The sequence below is a fragment of the Lissotriton helveticus genome, chromosome 1_1, assembly GCF_964261635.1.
Source record: "Lissotriton helveticus chromosome 1_1, aLisHel1.1, whole genome shotgun sequence".
Lineage (NCBI taxonomy): Eukaryota > Metazoa > Chordata > Amphibia > Caudata > Salamandridae > Lissotriton > Lissotriton helveticus.
The window spans coordinates 1,402,251,327-1,402,272,756 of record NC_136057.1 but is presented as its reverse complement, the minus strand read 5'-3'; the positions used below and the strand labels follow the sequence as shown (position 1 = coordinate 1,402,272,756).

The following is a 21,430-nucleotide window of genomic DNA, read 5'->3' as shown; positions in this document are numbered from 1 at the left end:
ATTATGATGGCGGACGGACCTGAGTCCGTCCGCCACCATAGAGTAGGAGGGAACCTCCGCATGGGCTGCGGAGTTCCCTCCTGTGCAATTAGGATGTGACCGCCACCCTGGCGGTCACATCCTCTATTTTTAACATTGCGGCGGGTGCGGCTTCAAGCTGCACCCGCAGCAATGTTAAAAATGCACGCATTGCATTTGTATGTAGAAAGTGGCAGGCACCGCGCGGTGCCTGCCGCTTTCTGCATACACATGCAGGGGGGTACCATAGGTACCCCCCATGTGCACCCCCCATCACCTAGGGGGCCCGCAACGGGCCCCCGCAGTGAAGTTACACATGCTTTTCCACGGCGGAAAAGCCGCCGCGGAAAAGCATGTTTCAGAGCCCATCCTAATCTGGCTGACGGTGTCTGAGAGACACCGTCACCATATTAGTACTTTTCCGCCGCGGTTGTAAGCCAACCGTGGCGGAAAAGCTGCGGACGGAAACCAGGACCCACCAGCCATCCTAATGTGGCGGTGGGTCTTTGGTGGGTCCGCAGAGGATTTTCCGCATCCTCCGGGCCGGCCGTGGCTTCCGCCGGCCCGGAGGATGCGGAAAATCCTCCATCGTAATAGGCCCCATTATCTTTTGATATATAGTTTTATCAGTAAAACTGTACATTTTCGCAATTTTAGTGGCAATTTCAATGAAAAATATGCTGCCTGTAAATTACAGTGCATTACCACACCATGTTTTAGAAATATAGTTGCAACAGTATGCTCCAAAATGCATCACCAGCCTCATACTACACCCTTACAAGTCTCCTACTGAATTGGCATGGCTTATTTGCTAGACTTTTTTGTGGGAAATGACCTTTGAAGGGATGAGTCCTCTGTGTCTTTAAAAAGTGGAGGTGGTCAGCTTGCTGGATTTGAATGGAGGGGGAGCGGAGTCAGGGATGAGTAATAATTCCAGATCCTAAGTATGATGTATGATAAAACGTGTCGGTTTGCCTTTTCCTTAGTGTTTTTCTTTGCCTTTGGAAGTTAAAGCCTTGAAAGTAACTCAGCAGACTCTGAAGATAGTTTAGGCAGGCACAGAGTGTACTAACACTCTATAAAATAAACATACACTCTCTGAGGTGAACAGGGGTGGACTGGGAGTCTAAGGCATTCCTCGTAAATTTTATCAGACCAGCCCTCATAATGCATGTAGTGAGTGAGCGAGTCTGTTCACTGCAAGGCGAGGTTTGCAGGAATTTGAAAAAATAAATGCAACTATGGTGTGTTTTACTACATGTTTTCCATTATAGAACCTTATCCGGTCATTGAATGGATGTATTTATTTATTTGCGAGTTTATATAGCGCTGGATTCGACTCCATCTGGAGTATCTCTGCGGTTTTGGGCCGGTTTACAGACACAGGGAAGTAAGTGAGGCTGGAGTTATATCTCATTTTTAAACAGCGAGGTTTTAAGGAGTTTCCTAAATTTGAGATGTACCGTACACTGTCTAAGAGTGAGGGGGAGTCGGTTCCACAATGTGGGTCCTACTACAGATAGTGCCTTACCTCCGTGCCTAGCTTTATTGGCACGAGGCACTACCAGTAGATGGCTTGTGCTAGATCTAAGCAGTCTGGAAGGGATGTAGGGAGTGAATTTCTGCCTCAAGTAAGTAGGGCCCTGTCCATTTATACTTTTGTGAATAATACAGCATATTTTGAATTTTGCCTTTTGTCGTACGGAGAGCCAATGAAGTTGGTTTAAGAGAGGTTTGGATGCTGTTCTTGGAGGGGCATTCATAACTAAGCGAGCCGCCGTGTTCTGGACTACCTGGAGTCCAGCCAACACGCCCTCGTTAGCAGAGAGAAGCAGCCCATTGCAGTAATCAATATGGCTCAAAGCAAGGGCTTGCACTAGGGTCTTCCTAAAGGAGTCTGGCAATAGAGGAAAAACTTTCCGCAACATGCTGATGACATAGAAGCATGCGCCTGCAACAAAGTTGCAGTGTTGTTTTAGTGACAGATCCTGATCAAGGCAGATCCCCAGGTTTTTCACGACCTGTTTGGGTACTGGGACCATACCAAGATCAGAGGGCCACCAATCCGGGGTCTACAGAAGTTTGGCCTCTCCGAATAGCATAATTTCAGTCTTACTGACGTTACACTGTAGATAGTTGGTAGACATCCACTGTGCAATGGCCTTCATGCCTGCAGAGAAGGAGTTTTTTAGTTCAGCGGTGAGAGTTTTAAAAGGGAAGAGGAGCTGCGTGTCATCCGCGTATGACACGGGGATGAAACCAAATTTGCGCATCACTCTCGCCAGGGGTGCCACATAGATGTTAAAAAGTGTTGGGCTCAGACAAGAGCCCTGTGGCACCCCTTTAGAAATCTCAACCTCCGCTGATCGATAAGCACCCATGGTGACAGTCTGGGTGCGGTCGGTTAGAAAACTCCTTAACCAGTCAAGGGCTCTGTTCTTAACTCCTACGTTCGACAACATGTATGGAGTTTGGAGACTTGGCTGCATAGCTCAATGAATGAATGAATAATTGTAAGGGTGAAGAGTGGGTAGACTAATTAATTCAAGAATGCATGACTATTAATAAAGCTGTTCAACTATATGGAGCAAATGGTCTCAATGTCTGACCAAGGGTGCGTCTCCTGGTAATCATTTTAGCTTCTGCATCAAAACATCACCCTCCACAGACACTAGCATCACCAATCCATATGGAACATGCATAGCCTGAATGTATTTAACACAGTGCACTGATTTAGTACCTCAAATAATTAAACACATAGCATTAAGCTGTGATCTAAAATGGGAAAAATAAAAAAAGATAATCACGTCGTAGTGTCTAAATTGAACAACGTGAAATCAGGAAACCTTGTATCAATCCTGACTTCCACTTGGCCACGTTATGTGATCCTAGGCTTTTACTATTTTCATAGTGCCTCCTTTTCTTTCATCATCACATGAGAGCACATTTAACTACAGTTCATGATGTGTGCTGCAGAAATACAAAAGTCTGTAATGTTACTCCATCTCTATTAACACCCTAGGCCACATATAGGGAACAAAAGGCAACTGACTTCCCTCTTGCTTCACTAATAACATCATGAAAAGGGGCGTGGTGAATGGGGCATGAATGTTTCTAAGTTCATGATTAGAATCACTAACAATTGTCACTCAATGCAGAGGTACATTTAAAATACTAAACTGAAATGGGTTTCAATGGCCACATTATGAAGACATACACTTTAGAATTTTGGAGAGTCCTAAACATATATGTCCTGGATTCTCCGAGTCAAGCATAAGCAGACCCCTCGCCACCCATCCCCGGAACGTCAGTGCTGCTCATGGATACCCTGTAGAGATAGGAACCAAACAAATACAAAAACAAGTGGCTTTGAAACAAACATGCTTTAAAACTATTTGTTTTGCATCATTTGTTTGTGAAGTGCTGAAGCCCTACAGGTGGAAACACAGCCGTCCATACCCCCCAGCAACTAAAAAGGCTCCCACCAGCAGTAAATAAGGTTCCCACCCTGGCCGCCCACTGGGAATATACCCAGTGCCCAGTATGGCTATTCCAGACCTGGGGGTGAATGTATCACTCAATTTATAAAAAGAAATTCTCAAAGATGTTCCCAAACCCTATTTCCCTCCTATTACCCCTTCAAGTAGTATTCCCTTTCACAAAGTATTCTCCTTCAAATGTATCACAATTCTGTTTCAAAGTCAATCTGGTCATTGTATTAGTTAGCAATAAATCTGTGGTTTAACTTCTAAAATGATTTTGGTCAATCATTTAATTGTTAACAAGATTATAATCTACCACCAGATTCTTTGTGGGTTATTTTTTACCCAAGAAGCAGACAGTGTTTTTTAAACAAGCTTTAGACCTGCGTCTCACTTACCTGCAATAGCAGTCCGACTGTGTAATTGCTATATTTTTGCTAGTATTGTTAAAGCCATTCCAGTGTTAGCACTGGGTACGCCAGCTTTTACTGCATTAGTTAATGGTAAAACAGTTATCAAATTAACATTTAGCAATTTATTTAAAACTCTTATAGTAAGGTTGGTGGATATATGATTTTGGAAATGTCCTTTAGGTTTAATGCAGTTCTTATGTTTATGCAAGTTAAGAGGGAAGTAGCATATAAACAGGTGGTAGACATGTTCTTGTGGTATATTGTGAATATTATTATTATATTATTATACAGCTTATAGAGCGCCTGGTTACTCCAACGGAGTGTCCCTGTGCTAAAACACCAAATTAGTACCCAATAGCTGATCCAGAGATCACCCACCCATCCTGCAACCCAAAACCCCCTATAGAACAGTTGCATAAGACCTATTTCCGGCCATCAAGGGGACAGCGAAATAGCCACGTCTTAAGTTTTTTCCGAAACAAAGTCTCCGACAGGCACATCCTTAGATCAGCAGGGAGGTTGTTCCAGGTTGTTGCCGCCAGAAAGCCAAAGGATCTCCCACCAGCCCGTACCTTCCGAACCTTAGGCACAATCAGCTTTGCCGTGCCCAAGGATCTTAGGCCACGTGCAGGAATATAGGCAGTAAGAAGGGGGTGCAAGAAGCCAGGACCTTTCTTATTGATGATCCTGTGAGTGAAACACAAGGCCTTAAAGGTGACTTTGGCCTGTATGGGAAGCCAGTTTAATTTCCTCAGAGCCTCTCCAAACGAGGCCCGTCTAGGAATATTCAGGATTAGGCGAGCTGCAGCATTCTGAACCTTCTGCAGGATGTATACATTTTTTTGGGTCACCCCTAAGTATAAGATGTTACAGTAGTCTAGACGCGGCGTAACAAGGGCCTGTATAATAGTCCATCTAGCCTCTACTGGGAGAAGATCCAGAAATATTTTTCACAATATGCTTGTTGGTTTTAAAACGTAATGAAATACCATTTGATATTTTTTAATTTTATTTCATGGTTTTGGAAGGAGCGAGCTCACTATGGGTATGAAAGCATTTTAAATAACAAAATTATACATGGAAGACTCAAGATTAACAAGAGGGATTTGGGAGAAGGGGCTGAGGAATGAGGACTGGCAAGGAGGAGCATGTTGGACAAAGGAAGAACAGGGAAGTTGTAAAAATGACATCAAAAGCCTTAAATAATAAATATGAATGAATATCAAGTCTCATGTCTGACATTGGTGATTGTTGGAACAATATAAGATCTTAATCAATTGACTAGTCTCAGTTCTGATATTAGTGGGTGTTGACCAATTCAGGGCCCTAGTCGATAGAGCTGGCAGAGGGATCTGGAACGCTAAAGCTAATCCTAAAGAAGTGAGTCTTTATGACTTTTCTGAACAACAGATTGTTAGCTGTTATTCTCAGGATGAAGCGGCAGGGAGTTTTGTAAACTTGATGCAGTACCTGTGAAGGATTGTTTAGTACTTGGAATTACCTGAATTTTGGCATTTACAGAATGAGTGAACTCTTACTCCTCGATTGTCCCAAGCCTCCTGAAATGGACTGGAGGTCAGTTAAGTAGCCAGGTTTGCGATAGTTAATAGATGTATAGGATAGTCAACAAACGTAAACCTTAATTCTTGCCTCTCTAGCAAACCAGTAAAGTTTCATTTAGATTGGATGATTTGTTTGACTGGATTAAGTGATTTAATTGTTTGAATGGATTGAAGGTTTTTATGGATTTAATTAATGATTTGCTGAACAGTTGAGTAAATTGTAAAGAAATACTTTGTTAGGCGAAAGAAGTTCTATTGCTCTATGTAGAAAACGTCCTAGATCCTCCCTTCATATTGATGAATATTTTTGCATATGCATAGCATATTAAACATTCTTGAGAAATTAATGCCATACTGTAGTGGCAGCCATCAATAGTAAAGTTCCATTTTGAAGCCAAAGCTATGATGTAAATCCAACATTTCCTGACTTGAAACAGCATGTTAGTGTCCAGTTTCTGTAATGGATCACATCATTTATCCAGCGTTCGATTTTTATATTTTTACTTCCTTTGCCTGTTACAGCAATAACAATTGGCATATGGGTTAGCAACTGCTGTGATTAGGTAAACTATTCTTCAGTAAGGTTTTGAAAGAAAAGTTACAATCACCATTCTTTTTTTTTTTAACACACTTTATTATCGACTGCAGAAATGATAATGATAGCGTCATAGACATAATAAGCCGTACAGCCTTTTCCAATTTTACCCCTCCCTCGTATATAAAAACGGATAGTAGGCATAATCACAACATACTCATAAGGCAGTATATCTTGTCGGAGGGTATACAATAACCATTCTAAAATCTTTATTTAAAGTCTCCAGTGCCAAATCACAGAAACATCTTCAGGCAAAGTTTTTTTTCTATAATAGAAAACATATGACTTATCACATGATAACAGTATCAATATTTCATAGTTTGAAAGACAGAGTTTGAACATATTTTGGTATCTGTGTGTTCTGTTACAAAGAAATCCCATTTACTCTGTAGAGACTAAAAGCATTATAGGATATATTTTTGCTTAAAGGTGGCACTGAGGTAAATTTTCAAGATGGTCCTGTTGTGTGGTAAACTGCCATTTTCTGGATTGGCTTCCTGACAAAAAAAACAAGTATAGCACAATTTATTTTATAGCAGTGTTCTCGGTTAGTCAAGCCATCTGGGAAGTTGATAATATTATATCATGTAAGCTGAGTAAACTTTTTCTGACCTACTTGCTACTATGGATACTTTGTCACTGTTCACCTTTGCCCTCCATTAATCCTGCGTCGTTTTATTCCTAAATGCTCTGATATTGCCTAAAATCTTATATGTGTCAGAGTTTCTTTTCCTTCAGAGATATCATTCATGGAAACAGCTGTCAGCTTCTTCAAAAATTCGTAATTTCCTTTAATATTTCATCATATTTTATATTGAAAGTTTACAGCCTTACACAGTTATAATCTATGTGGGCTATTGACCTTAGATACATTCCTCTTAATAATATAATATAATATTTATCTTGATTGTGTAGTTTCATTCTTGTGTAGACATTTTCAATTCCTGTCTCAAATGTAAATCATTGATGTTCTCCTACCATTTATAAATGCACCTTTTAGTTCCTGCTTGCTCAGTGTTGATAAGTGCTTTCAGAATTTTAACAATACTTTGCAATCAAGAGCTAGTAATATTTTCTTGTTCTTGTAAGGCAGGTGGACGTATTTTGTGAGTTAGTACTGGTCACAGTGTTCAAATATTAAGCGTCTCTTTAAGGTCCAAATAATCAATAAATGAGGAACACACCCATTATTGTATTTGCTGTTGGCTCCGGGAACATTTTGTAAGAATGTCAAAATGTTTCCAAATGGTGGGAGTCACTATATTTGTGGTACCATTTCGGTGTGCCCCTTCCTCTGAATAAGCTGTATTTTTTAGAGGAAAATTGACTATGTTTCAGGGTGAAAACCAGTAGGTAGATGGACGGGCCACTGATCTCTGTTTTCATCCTAATAGGACTTTCATATATTTAGTGGGTGGCCCCTTTTAGTGTTAGAGGGATTCGCAATACATAAGATGCAGTGTTTATTAATAGATGTGGTGTGGCTGCATGATTAGTTGTATAGAAGTGCAGGTGCACATCTGTTGTGTATCAGAAGGGTTGGTTATAAATGGTGTGTCCTTTAATTTCCGTACTGACTAATCCAATGTGGACTATACTAGTAGGTTTCTGGGCTTTGTCTGTGGTGCAAGACACAATGGGTAAGAGACAAACCTAAAGAATTAAAACCCAGAATTTGGCTTAGGTCTTTGCGCTGTGTCTAAAAACGTTCATAACCACATCAGCTTGTGAAAAATAACGAACATGTTTCACACACCTCTTCTCTTTAGCAATGTTAGAAAGTATTACCTTTATTTGCTGTACTGAAATTCATGTTTTTAAAAATATCCCTCAATGGTTCAATATGAAGCAATAATTGTTAATGAAAATATATCAATTCAACCAATGGAACGGTTCTAAAGAGTGTTCCTTAAAATGTTAACATCGCACCAAAGATTTCCTCCAATTTCTAACTTATAGTACATTGAATAGAAACTGTCTACTCCTGTATTTGAACTATTCATTGACTCATGTTTGAAACAAAAATAAAATAATTGAAAATGAATTGAAAAGCTAATAAATGATCACTTGTTTCTATAAATTCCATGCGAATGACCAGCATGAACTATTTTCTCAAATCACTTATTTTCAATTATTAGAAGGAGGGGAGAATTTAAAAGGTTCAGATAGCCCCCACCAAAACACCTATTGCTATTCATGCATATTTAAAACAAATGAAAAATATGATTTTACTGAAGCATCAATATGATTCCAGTGGTGCTGTAGATTAATGATTGTAATGCTTCTTCAACTATCCGAATTTGGTCATCAGAATTTCTATCTGCTTTGAAAAGCTTTATTTGCAAAATGATGCCGTAATTGAGAATTAGCAGTCTCCAAGGAACCACACACAAATACTACGTGGCAGCTACTCAATTAATGAAGTTGAGATATATTCAACTATTAAACTTATGATGGTATTATTTTAACATAAGTTCATGCTACACAATTCCTGCATCAAAAAAATGTACCAGCAATATTGCTGTGACTTGCTGGAGCACATTAGCAAACGTTTTGCTTGCTGATTTCTTGGCGAGAGCTTGCAGATCTGAGATTGCAGTTACTGAGCCAGTAGTAGTTGGAATTGTCACTTCACAGAGCAAAGAAACAACTATGAATATGGGAGGCAAAGTCTGTGGACGTGATTGCACCCATGCCTAATCTTGAGTATCCTCTTGATATCTGGTGGCAGTAGGGGGTCTGCTTCTTTACCACTTTCCCATACAGGTGATGCAGTGAGACAGATCTGAGGTGGGAATCACCTTTTTAGTTTCCTAGAAGAAGGATGCTGTTCCTCCAGGAGAGACATCAGAAGATCTCCGATAAAGAGCTCCATTGAGGGGCCCATTGGGCATTGCAGCGCCAGTCCAACTAGGAGCCGCCCAATGATGAAGCATGACACCCATCTGTGTGTGTGTGTGAGGGCAATTACTTCTGATTACTCTGCTCCCCGGATCCAGTCGATCAGCTTCCTGGTCCCTACTGACAGCTTATCTTTTCTTCCTTATTCTGTCTCTCCTGGATGAACAGCATCCTACTATGCAACTATGATATATTAGGAGTGTTGGTGCTGGACCTTAACATCAGTTCCTAGTCCCTCCCTTGATTTACTATCTCCTTTTTAGGGCATGATGGGGATTTTTGAGAATTCATAGGGCATACTGCTGTATAGGTCCGCCTTCACCAGCCACGCAAACAAATGCACAGCCATGCACCTATTAAAAACGTCATGATCAAACAGCACTTTCACACATTTTTAGCACCCTTTTTATACCTCAAGGCAATATCTAAATTCACATCTACATTTACTTGATTTTTTTGCTTTTTTAAAAATATTTATTTAGCGTTCATAGCTCTAAATATTGCTGAGTCCAGCTCAGTGCAGTATAAAAATGCCCATTTTAACTTATGAACTCAGAAAAAGTTCAAAGATTTTATCCAAAACCCGTAGGAAAATATTTTGAAACCCCTACATTCTGGTCTATGAAAATGCAATGGTTCACCCCAGTGAAGGGTCAGTGACTTCAGGAGTCCTGGAAAAGGATAGATGTCATGGTAGAATCCTCTTGAAGGTCAAAACAGAGATTTTAAAACTAAGAACGGGGGATACTGCATCTTTAAAGTTGTCTGAATTTTTTTCAAACCTAGTTCATGCCTCCTTGTATTTATGTTGTTCGCAGCCCAACGGTAGTGGCCAGGGAAAGGTCACGGGGTCTTTTTTGCTGCCGCCCCCTCCACCGGTGGCCAGACCAGTTCCCCTTCCTATGCCTGACACAAAATCCTCAACCCCAGAGGGCGGATCCACGGCACCAACATCACCCTGTAAGTGGATGTTACAGCAACACTTCCTTATTGCACGAGAGCCATCCATTGGCCGGGAACGTGGGAGAGGGGTGGGGCAGGGAATCTTAAATGATGGATAATGGCGGGGGAATAGATTGATTTTTGTTGGAAATCGACTGGGGACATGAAATCATCACATTATCTGCATTAATTTTTTATGCCATCTCCTTACCCTCCCCACCTTCCACCGCCTACCCATCACATCCCTCAGCCTAAAGATGCAGTAGCCCTCCGCTCTTTGTTTTACCCCCATAGGTTAAGTCCTTGTGCCATGGCATGCGCACTGGGCTTTAGGTGGCAACAATTGCAGGGCAGATCCAAGCAACACAAACTATTGACACATTTTGAATGCCTAAAGCGATACAACGCCCTTCCATGTGCAGTGATCTTTTTGGGAATTGTTAGGACCTGGTATATCCCAGAATAGGGGTTTACTCAGAGTGGTGAGGATCTTATATGTAATAAAGATGCGTTACCAAAATTTGTGTCCTAGGCTTGTGCAGAAAAAGTGGACATGTCCTTTGGCCCTGTTTCTTCAAGAACATACTTATTGTAAGTGTTTGCCCCCTTTACTCCTCAGTTCTAAAAATATCATACAGGATCAAGGTGCGAAAAGCAGAGCAGGAAACTCTAAAATCAGCATGCTTGTTTGGAGAACTTGTATGAAAGGGCTGCTTTCTCTGATCATTTTCTGGCCTTGGGTTCTAATGCTACAGTCATTGTGTGTGCTACACAACCACTACATATAAGGGGTGGTGGTAAGCATGGGAAAACAAAGAGGTTAGAAAAGGTTCCGCCATCCTCGCTGGTCAATGAACCTTAAATGGTGCAAGTCTGGGCAACTCTTGACCACATTCTCTCAAATTAGAGTTGAAATTCAACAGAAGATGCTGATCATACACGTGTCACTCCAATCAGACTCCATGTCTTAATAGCCTATGTAAGGTAATTCTGGTAGTCAGAGTCCTGGATCATACTGGGAGGTTGACGCACACAGCAGGTCCTTGGCCCTGACTCACTCTCTGCTTTTTTTGCTCAGTCACTAACCCTCTCTGCTGTCATCATCACCCCTCGCTGCTTCCTTCTCATGCACCTCCAGTTGCTGTTCTTTTTTTCTTCCTTTGGTGTGTCTTCTCCCCTACCCTCCTCTGTACTTCACTTTGTGTTGCCTAGACGTTACCTGTATGTGAGTTTGAAGTTGCCTTCTTGAACATCTGGGGTGGATGGATATCTTACCCTGAATAGGGCGCTTGTATGATGTTGCGGGGGTCCATGCACTGTACCTCTGTTGCACAAAGGCCTGGCCCAGGCTGAGAATGTAATGTGTATTCCAGTCAAGTTATAGTGTTGCTTGTCTTCTCAGCCCCCATCCACCCATATCCACTCTCACATACCTCCTCTTTCACTCCCTATACATAACACAAAGTATCCAGGGCACCCATCCATCACGTTGTCTACCCCCTGCCACTCCACCCATGCACTCATCACATGAGCCTGTCCACTCACATCACTCCATATCCACCCATCCATGTCCTCACTCAGTGCTCCTGACCAGAGGGGATGCTGGCTGGACGGAATCGGTCTTCTAAAAATACTTACATTTTTCAAGTTTGGCTTTGGAGTGAAAATCTTAATGCTTTAGAGTTACAGCTTCTGAACATACATTTTATCATACAAGACAAACAGATTGAGGCTGGATACACATAGAGACGGCCAAATGAGGGAGGCTAACCCACAGAAAATAAAAAAGAAGTACACACTGACAAACACGCAGACCTCAAAAGATTGCCTAGTCTGTTCACTGCAAATGAGGCAGAGTCTCAGCATGAAAGTTAGAAAATGAGTATAATCATAGCCACAACAGTGGAGTGCAGTAAAAAACACAGGGGGCACCCAGATATTATTCGGAAGCACAATATTTAATAGTCGGAAACAGAAAGCCCTTTCTTAGACTCACTTAGAGAAAATATGACTAAATATTACTAAGTCTAGGGGTCACACAAGTCAAAAATCCCATACAGCAATGAATCACGACAAAAAAGTATGAATTGTCATATATTGAAAAAGAAAAAATTGATGGATGGAATGCTGGACAATGTAAACATTCACCCCAGAAGGATCTTGGTTTAATCCATCATTCTTTTGCTCATCACACCACCCCAGTTTGGACCCAGCCATATGCAAATCAGCCTTGACCATGTTCCTTGTCGGAACAGTCCAGCCCGGAATGCCAAGCCAGGTCCTCCCTGGAACGGAACCAAGCATCCTGGGATCAGTTTCAGGGCATCACCCTCCATCAGCCAGGCTGGCTTGAATCCAGTGGTGTAGTGAGCATGGGACCCACGTCTGGGCATACCCGTCCCACTTTGGGCGACATATGCAAAAGAAACAATTGATGGATGGAATGCTGGACAATTGCAATTGTCATATATTGAAGGCATAAACACAGAAAACAAATAGGCACTCTGTGTGGTGGTGCAGTGCAGGTGCTCAGTGACAAAATAAGAAATGAGCACATCAGAGTAAATAAAACAAACCAAAAAAACTAAAAAGATAGTGTTTATGGTAATTCCTAATACAGGCACTGAGTACATCAAAGGTGCAGGCCTTTAAAAAAAGTGCATTTCACCAATATAGTAAATTTGTCAACATTTCATACCAAGGCATCTTTTTACTGCATAGTTTCTGAACAAGGAATGGCTAGGTATGGAGCTTCCCTGAGATTGTTTTACAATTTGTCAGTTGTGTTTCAACATGTATGTGCACCATGGACAATTCCACAAGAGAGTGCATAATTTTGAAGTTTATTTTTTCAAAACTCTTTTTATTTTATTCGAGAAATCGCACAGAAGACACAGCATTCCGTGCCCCGGAGGAGCTGTAGCAATTACATTACATCAAGATCAGCGTTGAAGTTTATTTTTACTAAGCATTTTGGCTTTCCTGCTTCTAGTGGCAGTTTTCCTGCTTGTATTGGCAGTTTTCCATGGCAGATTAAGAGTTTGCTGCCTGTTCTTGTCCTGATAAAGACCTATTAGTAAATGTATGCCCGAGGTCTAAACATCGACAAATTTAGAGTATGGTTTGCCATGAAATGCTCGTCTCTTTTAAGGCCTGAACCTTTGAAGTAGTCAGTGCCAGTGTAAGGTTCACTGTAAAGCACCCTTTTCAGTTTTTAAGATGTTTAATTTCCTTTGCTATGCACATGTATGTGTTCATAGGTCTTGAGCTGCTGTAGGCTGGCTGGTCTGGCGTCTGTCTTATTGCAGCCGCACCCGAGTACTTCACAGGTCATTAAAAGACCATTTACTTGTTAATGAGGCTTTGTTGTTTTTCACCCCTTCTTAGAGACCCTGCATCTCCATTGTGCATATTGCTGGAAGAATACCCCCCCCCCCCTCTCCCTCTGGAAACTACAGAGATTTTCCAAGGAGGACACATGGGGGACCAAAAGACAGGGAAAATCCCACAGAGGCAATCAGGGAGGGGGAGGGACTGAGATCTAAAAAAAAGACCAACCACCGATAGAGGCAGTGGCACTACTAGACAAGGAGGGGCACCTATAGAAATAAATTCTGATAAACCTACAAGCAGGAGACTCACACTAAAGTAATCACATACATTGTGTAAATGAGAGACAGAGAAGACAAGTGCGCGTACACAGGCACAAAGAGACTCCAAGACGGGGCCAAATGAGAAAGTGACAAACAATAATTCCTTGACAGCGTTGGAGCAGGAGCTCCGCTGTAATCCTCTGTTTTCCCAGAGACCCAAACCTTCCAAACTCTGCCTAGCTGCCGCTGGCCCTGCCTGTAGTCCCCCCGCCGCCACCACTACCATCGAGCGGCCGCTGAGAGGGGACTACCTTTCCCATCAGGCATAGCGCCGGGCACGCCAGGCACGCGCCAGGAGGCGCTTTAAATCAGCGTCATTGCCGGCAGAGCGGGTGTTCTGCTTCTAATTCCTTGACAGCGTTGGAGCAGGAGCTCCGCTGTAATCCTCTGTTTTCCCAGAGACCCAAACCTTCCAAACTCTGCCTAGCTGCTGCTGGCCCTGCCTGTAGTCACCCCGCCGCCACCACTACCATCGAGCGGCCGCTGAGAGGGGACTACCTTTCCCATCAGGCATAGCGCCGGGCACGCCAGGCACGCGCCAGGAGGCGCTTTAAATCAGCGTCATTGCCCGCGTCGCGGGAGCGCCCGGGCGAAGCCCGGGCCAAGGGCGGGCCCGTTGTTGCCCGTAAGGGACCGGACCGGGCCACCCCCCTTGTCTTCCCACGACTAGAGTAAGTACTTTGTCTCAAACATTTTGTGTGATTCATCTATCTGTCCAAAATGACCAGAGGAACCCGGAAAAACGTTAAGCCTGCCCAAACCGTAACCCACCTGACCGGGCCGATAGACCAATTTATTTCACGTACCAACGATGTCATCGACCAGAGCATTTCCATCCTGGAACGTAGAGTTTCTTTAGATCTCGCAAATGCCAAGCGTTCTTCCATGGGCCATTTGGCTACTGCGGTCTCTCCCAACCAGCAAGGCCCTATTTTACCTATCTTGACTATTCCAACTACCACTGCAGCAGATATCCACACACTTCCTTGCACAGTGGACCTCTCTGCAACTCAATCCATATCTGACTCTCTTTCTTCGGAGGATCTAGAGACTACTCCTAATTTAGAGCTTTGCCAAACTCTGGAAACACCTCTAGATAACCACCTTCGTGGGATCAGAGAGGGCGCAGTTCCAAAAAGGGGAAATGGTAAACAACATAGTAACTCCAATAGATCTGAAGTCCCACATGAGTCCGGGGGGGATCAGTTTTCTCTGCTTGTTCAACCAAGCACTATTACACCAAATGTTACTAATTCTCTAATAACTAGTACCAATACTGAGAACATGACTGTTAATCCCCCTAGGACCTCTCAGCACGAAAACCTTTGTTTAGTTTGTAATGCCACCCCTTTTCTATTATCCACCTTTAGGGAACTCCTCATTGAGCAATTAAAACCTGTGCAACCGAGCTTGAGGAATCTAGAAAAACAGTTGGCATTACTATCCTCCAAAACACCCACCCAGCCCAGCATAGAGCAGACAAACCAGGGGACAAGGAAACCCAAACCTCCAGTAAAAATTTCACAAGTGCTCCAACCAGGCCCCGTTAGTAAGATGACAGCAATGTCCAACCCATCTAACATTTCACCTAAACACCCAGCCTCTTTAGCACCCCATCTGACCAACTCTCTCGCGGGTGTGCCTCTGGCTGGACCAAGTACTGAACGGACCCCGGTTGCACAAGGCTCGGGGAATAAAATGAATCAACCCGTTGACAAAAAACAGGTATCCCTACATCCCAAAACACTGGAAACCAAATCCTCATAGAGACCAAAAAGGGGAATGCGCTCAAGGCGTCCAGTGCATCTTCCACCCGAGGCTTCCCCTTATACGGTTATTCTCACCGGAGTTCCCAAACTCACTGAAGGCACAAACGAATCCTTTTGGTCCCTTAAAAATAAAGTTTTACAGTGGCTAAGTTTAAATAGACCACTACAGTGGCACCACATTAGCAGAATAACTACAGTACGTAGAGTAACTTGGATAGGGGAGGAACAAAAATCAATTCAGGGTGATTGCATCATAGTGAACTGTGTTGACCCTAACACAGTCAACCACATTTGTTCATGGCCATCTTTGGAAAAAAAGGGGGGTATCGATGCCTACTGCCTTTCCTTTTTCTACCCTCCAGAGAACACCCATAACTATTTTCCCACGGGAAACTGGCAACAACCCCCTGAAGAGCACTGGAATCAGGTGGCTTACACTAAAAGAAATAGTAACAGAGACTGGCAGACACAGGACTGGTACTCGCAGCCCTGGCTTTCTAGAAGATCCCAGTTCCCTATGGAGGGGTGGCAGGGCTTTCCAACCAGAAATCGTTACGATTGTCTGGATATGATAGATTGACCGTTAGCCAATATAGTACATAAGATCCAGGCCCCATCCATTCCTGTTGTCTCTACCAGTCCCGGACAAAAATTAAGCCCGACTAAATACCAACCTCCTATACTATCGAAATTGCCCATTCCAACTACTAGTGAGGATGGATATCCGGTTGACTCTTCTCACATTGATATAAGTATAATGTCATGTGTCTCCCTGGAGGCCCCCATTGGAGCAAATATCACAAACCACCGGCAGACCCAAAATATTGACAAAAATATACCAGGTGTAATTTCGGCAGAGTATCTGAGCATTCCAATCGTATATTGGAATGTTGCAGGCCTGCGGGCCAAGATGGTGCTTCAACCATGGCTGGATACAGTCTCCGTTCATCAGATAGTCTGCCTTCAGGAAACCTGGTCAATAACTCCACAACATCTACTTGGTTATAAAACGTTCCATAATCCAGCTATCCAAGGAGTCATGGGTAGACCAAAGGGTGGTTTGGCGGTGTACGTTGCTAACACTCTGCCCTCCCTAACTATATGTATGCTCAAAGAAGATCCAAACTACCAAATACTACAAATAAATTTTAACAAAAACAGTACCTTTATTCTGATTAACTACTATAATAATTCCGAAGTAAAGGACTATATAAAATCGTTAGGCGAAGTTACCACTTTTTTAGAATCTTTACAAAATGACTTACATTCAACCACCGTATATACAATTTGGGGTGGTGATTTTAATACTGCATTATGCACAAACCACAATAATGGGAATTGTGGCCTGTTGGATGATCACGGCTGCCCATTGCCACATTTTGTACATTCCACCTGTGGGAACAAACTAAATGAGTGCCTTTTCTCCCTAGAACTTGAGTTCGCAAATAACCTAGTAGAACCCCCCATAGATTTCTCCCCAACGTTCCATGGCAGAGGGGCCTCAACCATAATAGATTTTATTTTGACCTCACAGACCCTGAAGGGCCAATTGACCAACTTTTATACAGGGACAGACGTAAGCAGTGATCATTATCCGATTAGTGTAATACATTCCCCAAAAAATGTTAAGATCCATTCTACTTTTACCAGCCAACTAACGCAAAATTCCCTAACCATGAACAAGGTGAACGGCTATTCAGTTAAATGGGCCAAGGTCGATCCACTTAAAATCACGGAACGGGTCCTTGATAGAGCCGGTCCCTGGGTTCTTGACTGTTTATCTGCTGATGCCTCGCCCAAAACAGCTGTGACAAGTTTCCAGAAAGTTCTAAAGGTTATTGGGGAGGAGTTTACCCGTAAATCCAGGAATAAAAAATCCAACTCTGAAAGATGGTTCAACGCAAATTGTCGCAAGGCTCTTTCAAATCTAAAGGCCGCCCTTTGTAGCCCGCTGAGGGATACTGCGGAAATTTCCAAATTACGAAAACTCTATAATATAGCCAGAGCGGATCGCAGGAAAGAAATCAAGAATACTCTATGGGCACAGTTACATCTTAGTTGCCTTAACAAAGACAGCGCTCTCTTCTGGCAAGTCATCAGATCTCCTTTTCTGGTCGATTCCTCGAAGGCCCAACATCTGGACGTGGCTGTCACCGCTGAGGAATGGGTCACCCATTTCTCGAAAATCTTTGGAACCCCTCAAGCAGTCCTCTCTGAAGATGAACAAAGAAATGGCAACATGTCAGGGAAGATCACCTATCCGATTAATATAATCTTCACCCACGGAGAGGTTGTTAAAGCTCTAAAGGCGTCTAAACCGGGCAAGGCTCCAGGGCCTGATGGTGTGCCCTTGGACTTTTTTCTACACAACCTTGAACTCTGGTCACCCCTCCTTACCCAGGTCCTCTGTGCTGCAACATCTACAGGGCTGCTAAAGTCATGGTCGACGTCAATCCTGCTGCCCATTTTCAAAAAGGGTGATCGCAACGATCCTCTCTGCTACAGGCCTATCTCCCTTCTGGACTCCATAGGTAAAGTTGCAGGCCGGGTGATAGTGGGCCGACTACAATCTTGGGCCCAGACAAATAACATCATGACCGACCTGCAATATGGCTTCCAGAGGGGTCTTGGAACTGTGGAGCAGGCTCTGAACCTTGCCCTTTTGATAGGGAAGTATGCTGCAGCGAAAGGGGGTAACATCTTCCTAGTGTATGTCGACCTTAGTGCAGCCTTTGACTGCGTCCAGCACTCCAAACTCTGGGCGATTTTAAGTGACCTCAAAGTGGAACCAGCCCTTATAGCTTTTCTACGGGAACTCTACGGGGACGCAACGGCGTCCGTCAGATTTGGAGTCAATGGCGAGTTGTCCCCATCTTTTTCCATCAAAAAAGGGGTAAGACAGGGATGTGTACTGGCTCCCTTCCTGTTCAACCTTTACACCAACGGTCTTGAGCTGGCCATGCTAGAAGGGAGCCAGGACTTACCCCAGATCAACCATCGCCCTATACCAACGCTGCTTTATGCAGATGACTCAGTCATTTTTGCAAGGACACTCAATCAACTACAAAAGCAGCTTGAAGTACTCTTCTTTTATGGGCTCCCTTGGTCTCAAAATTAATATAAAAAAGACGTTCACTATGCATATCGGCCCCAAGGTCAAGAAACCCAGAGTAATTGTTGTGGAAAAGTCAAGATTGGAAAAAACGTCGGCCTATCCATACTTAGGGATATTGGTGGATGATACTTTAAGCTGGCGGCAGGCCACGGCCAGCAGAAAACTTCTTTTCCAGCGAGCAACAACGGCCTTGGTTTCTTTCTCTAGAAAACTTGGTAAACCTGCTCCCCAAGAACTCCTCAAAATCTTCTATGCAAAATGCCATAGCGTGGCCACCTACGGCGCAGGAGTCTGGGGCCACGGTCCAATTGATCCCATCCAAGTAGTAGAGAACCTGTTCGCTAAATATCTGTTGGCCCTTCCACAAAGCGCTCCGAACTTTGCTACCCACAACGAGCTTGGAATGGATGATATCACAGACTATATACGAGTCCAACCAATACTTTTATGGCAACGTATATGGTCAAAACCAGAATGTCACCTGACACGCTCGCTGATCGAGGACTGTATGGCCCTAACAAATTGGCGTAGGATTTCCTGGCTAGCATATGTGGAGAACTTTTTCAAAGACTTAGGTCGTAGCTCATATTTTGACGACCCACCGAGTGTGGAGGATATATCCAGAAAAGATCTAAAGAAAATAAGCATGGACCACTTGAGAGAACTTCGTAGCTCAACTGAGATTCAAAAGCCTTCTAATCTCCAAATCCAAGCAATTCAACCCGTCAAATTCATACAACCTTACCTATCATATTATTTGTCTAATTTTGAAAAATATCTTTTGACAAGATTTCGTTTTAATACCTTTTTTCGACTGGTTTCCTTTCCTCGAACACAGTATTGGTCGAAAGACATTATGAACTGTCCATGTGACGGAGTATCGACCCAATCAACCCTACACATTATCTTTTTCTGTTCATACTACAAGGCACCACGAAAAACTTGGATTCTTCCACTTCTCCGATCATCTGGCCACAGGTCATGTCATCTAGCTTATCTTTCTTTACAACTTTTGAACTCAACTCATTCTGCAAAATGCATAGCCACATTCCTAAAAACTACTATCAAAATACGAGAAGCTCTTGTTTGATATTATGTGCTTTTGTGTAACTACATCTATTTTTATTTTTTCTTGTTATGTAAAACAATTTTATTTCTACTGCTTTTATCTGTACTTTTTATGGTTGCAATCAAGTGGTAACCGAATAAAAGAAATAAAACAAACAAACAATGAAAGACAGTCCCAGTGAGATAGACTGTCGAGCAGACGACAGAGGTAATGAGATAGGTAGAGGGACTGAGGCGTGCACTTGTTCAACAACGGCAGGAAGCTGGCAGAACCACGGACAAGAAAAGCAAGCAGGAAGACCGAGAGGCTGAGGCATCCTATCATCCTAAGACAAGCACGAGAGCTTCTCCGAGGTCCACTCTGAGGGAAAGGGAGGGACTTTCAAACACAAAAGCTGCCAGAGAAGGACTAACGGAGAAGCACAGCTCCTCATTCCAAAGTGCCACTGCTTTGGAGAGTCTATATCTAATGACACCTTCTCGTTGCCAAACTCGGACTCTGGGAAACCTTTTCACTCTTGCTGTACCAGGGGTACCTCATGATCCATGACATTGGGCTGAGGTCACACTGCGCCAACCCAAAGAGACAACATTGATAGGTAGGCATGTCCCTTTTTTGTAGGAAGCAGCTCGTTTGATCCAGGGGCATTGAGTGTTTGAATATTGTTTCGGGCAGTGGTGCAATTTGTCTGTAGTGAACTCCCTTGAGTACTGACTGTGGTGCTTAGATACTTACACCATCAGAAAGGATTCTGATGCTTGTTCAGAATGACAGAAAAGCATTCTCTCTGGTACTGATTTTGCGTCGGTGGGCCTGATCCTCCATTCAAAGGAAGATGCTCCTTGTCAGAATCTTTACGGGGTCTAGCACCCAAATAGTACTAATTGTTCGGCTTTGGATAGCGCAACGTTTCTCAGCCTCTCAAAAGAAACAGCAGGCAGGGATCACCGATACCGCTCTCAGAAATCTTTCAGAAACAACATCTTTCGACTCTTCAGTCTGCTTAAAGAAAACTGCCTCCTTTGGGCCTGCAGTTCTCTCAGCCTCACGGTTGGGTCTTTTACTCTTGAAGGATCTAGTTGCATTGTTTGTGTCACTCCAGCGTCCAGAGCCTGTTCAGAGTCCCACTAGTTCTTCTACCCAGAATTGATTAGGAGCTCTCACCTTCCTTGCATCTGGATAAGCCAGTTCTTCACACCTTTTGGTATTCCTTCTGGTACAAGAGACTGTAACTACAAGAGATCAGTGTCCTTGGCAACATGGGTATTGGAAACTAATGTGCCTCGGAGATGTACTGGTACTGCCTGTCACTTCGGGCTTCATCTGTGATCAAATTCATCATATCAACAGAGGACAGTGGAACCAATGTTATAATGCTGCTAGTAGGTGATGTGGTGTTGCAGAGACCTTCAAATGGTGCAATTAGTTCTCCGAGTAATCACAATCGTCAAGATACTTGTAGGGTAAACATGATTTTAAAGTCTGCTCTGAGTTTGAGTTAACACAACATTATGGCAAGCTAAGCAAAATTCAACAAGAAGGATACTGTTTTGAGGGCGCTTTAACCTTTTACCAAAGCTTTGAAAGACCTGGTCTTTGGGACTTGCTCATGCGTCTCTGTCTGTTTCTGAACTGTATCAGAATGCATACATTTGCCTTAATAATTCCGGACCACATCTGTCCCCCATTCTTCCACTGAATATGGGGAAAACATGAGGAACACTGTCAAAGAAAATTTACATTTCATGTTCCTAAGCTCTGAGTATAGATCTATAATTCGATGCAATGCCATCTGCTATCTGGTAATTCATTGACAAATAGGGGTAATGCGTACTAAAAGCACAGGTCTCTGCCCTCCATGATAAAGAATATGAGTGGCTAGTATGTAAGGTAGCTTAGATACTTAAGCCT

The 21,430-nt window shown here is 43.1% G+C and overlaps 1 protein-coding gene across 50 annotated transcripts in view; it reads left to right on the top strand.

Moving 5' to 3' along the window:
• NFIX (nuclear factor I X) overlaps nucleotides 1-21,430 on the top strand; it is a 5,476,577-nt gene that overhangs the window by 4,956,089 nt on the left and 499,058 nt on the right. For 31 of the 50 annotated variants that reach the window (XM_078684524.1, XM_078684487.1, XM_078684527.1 and 28 more), the window contains one exon: nucleotides 9,790-9,931. The exons of the other annotated variants lie outside the window; for them this stretch is intronic. In XM_078684524.1, the coding sequence (XP_078540650.1) occupies nucleotides 9,790-9,931 (142 nt within the window). The remainder of the gene's footprint in view (nucleotides 1-9,789; nucleotides 9,932-21,430) is intronic. 50 annotated transcript variants of the gene reach the window in all.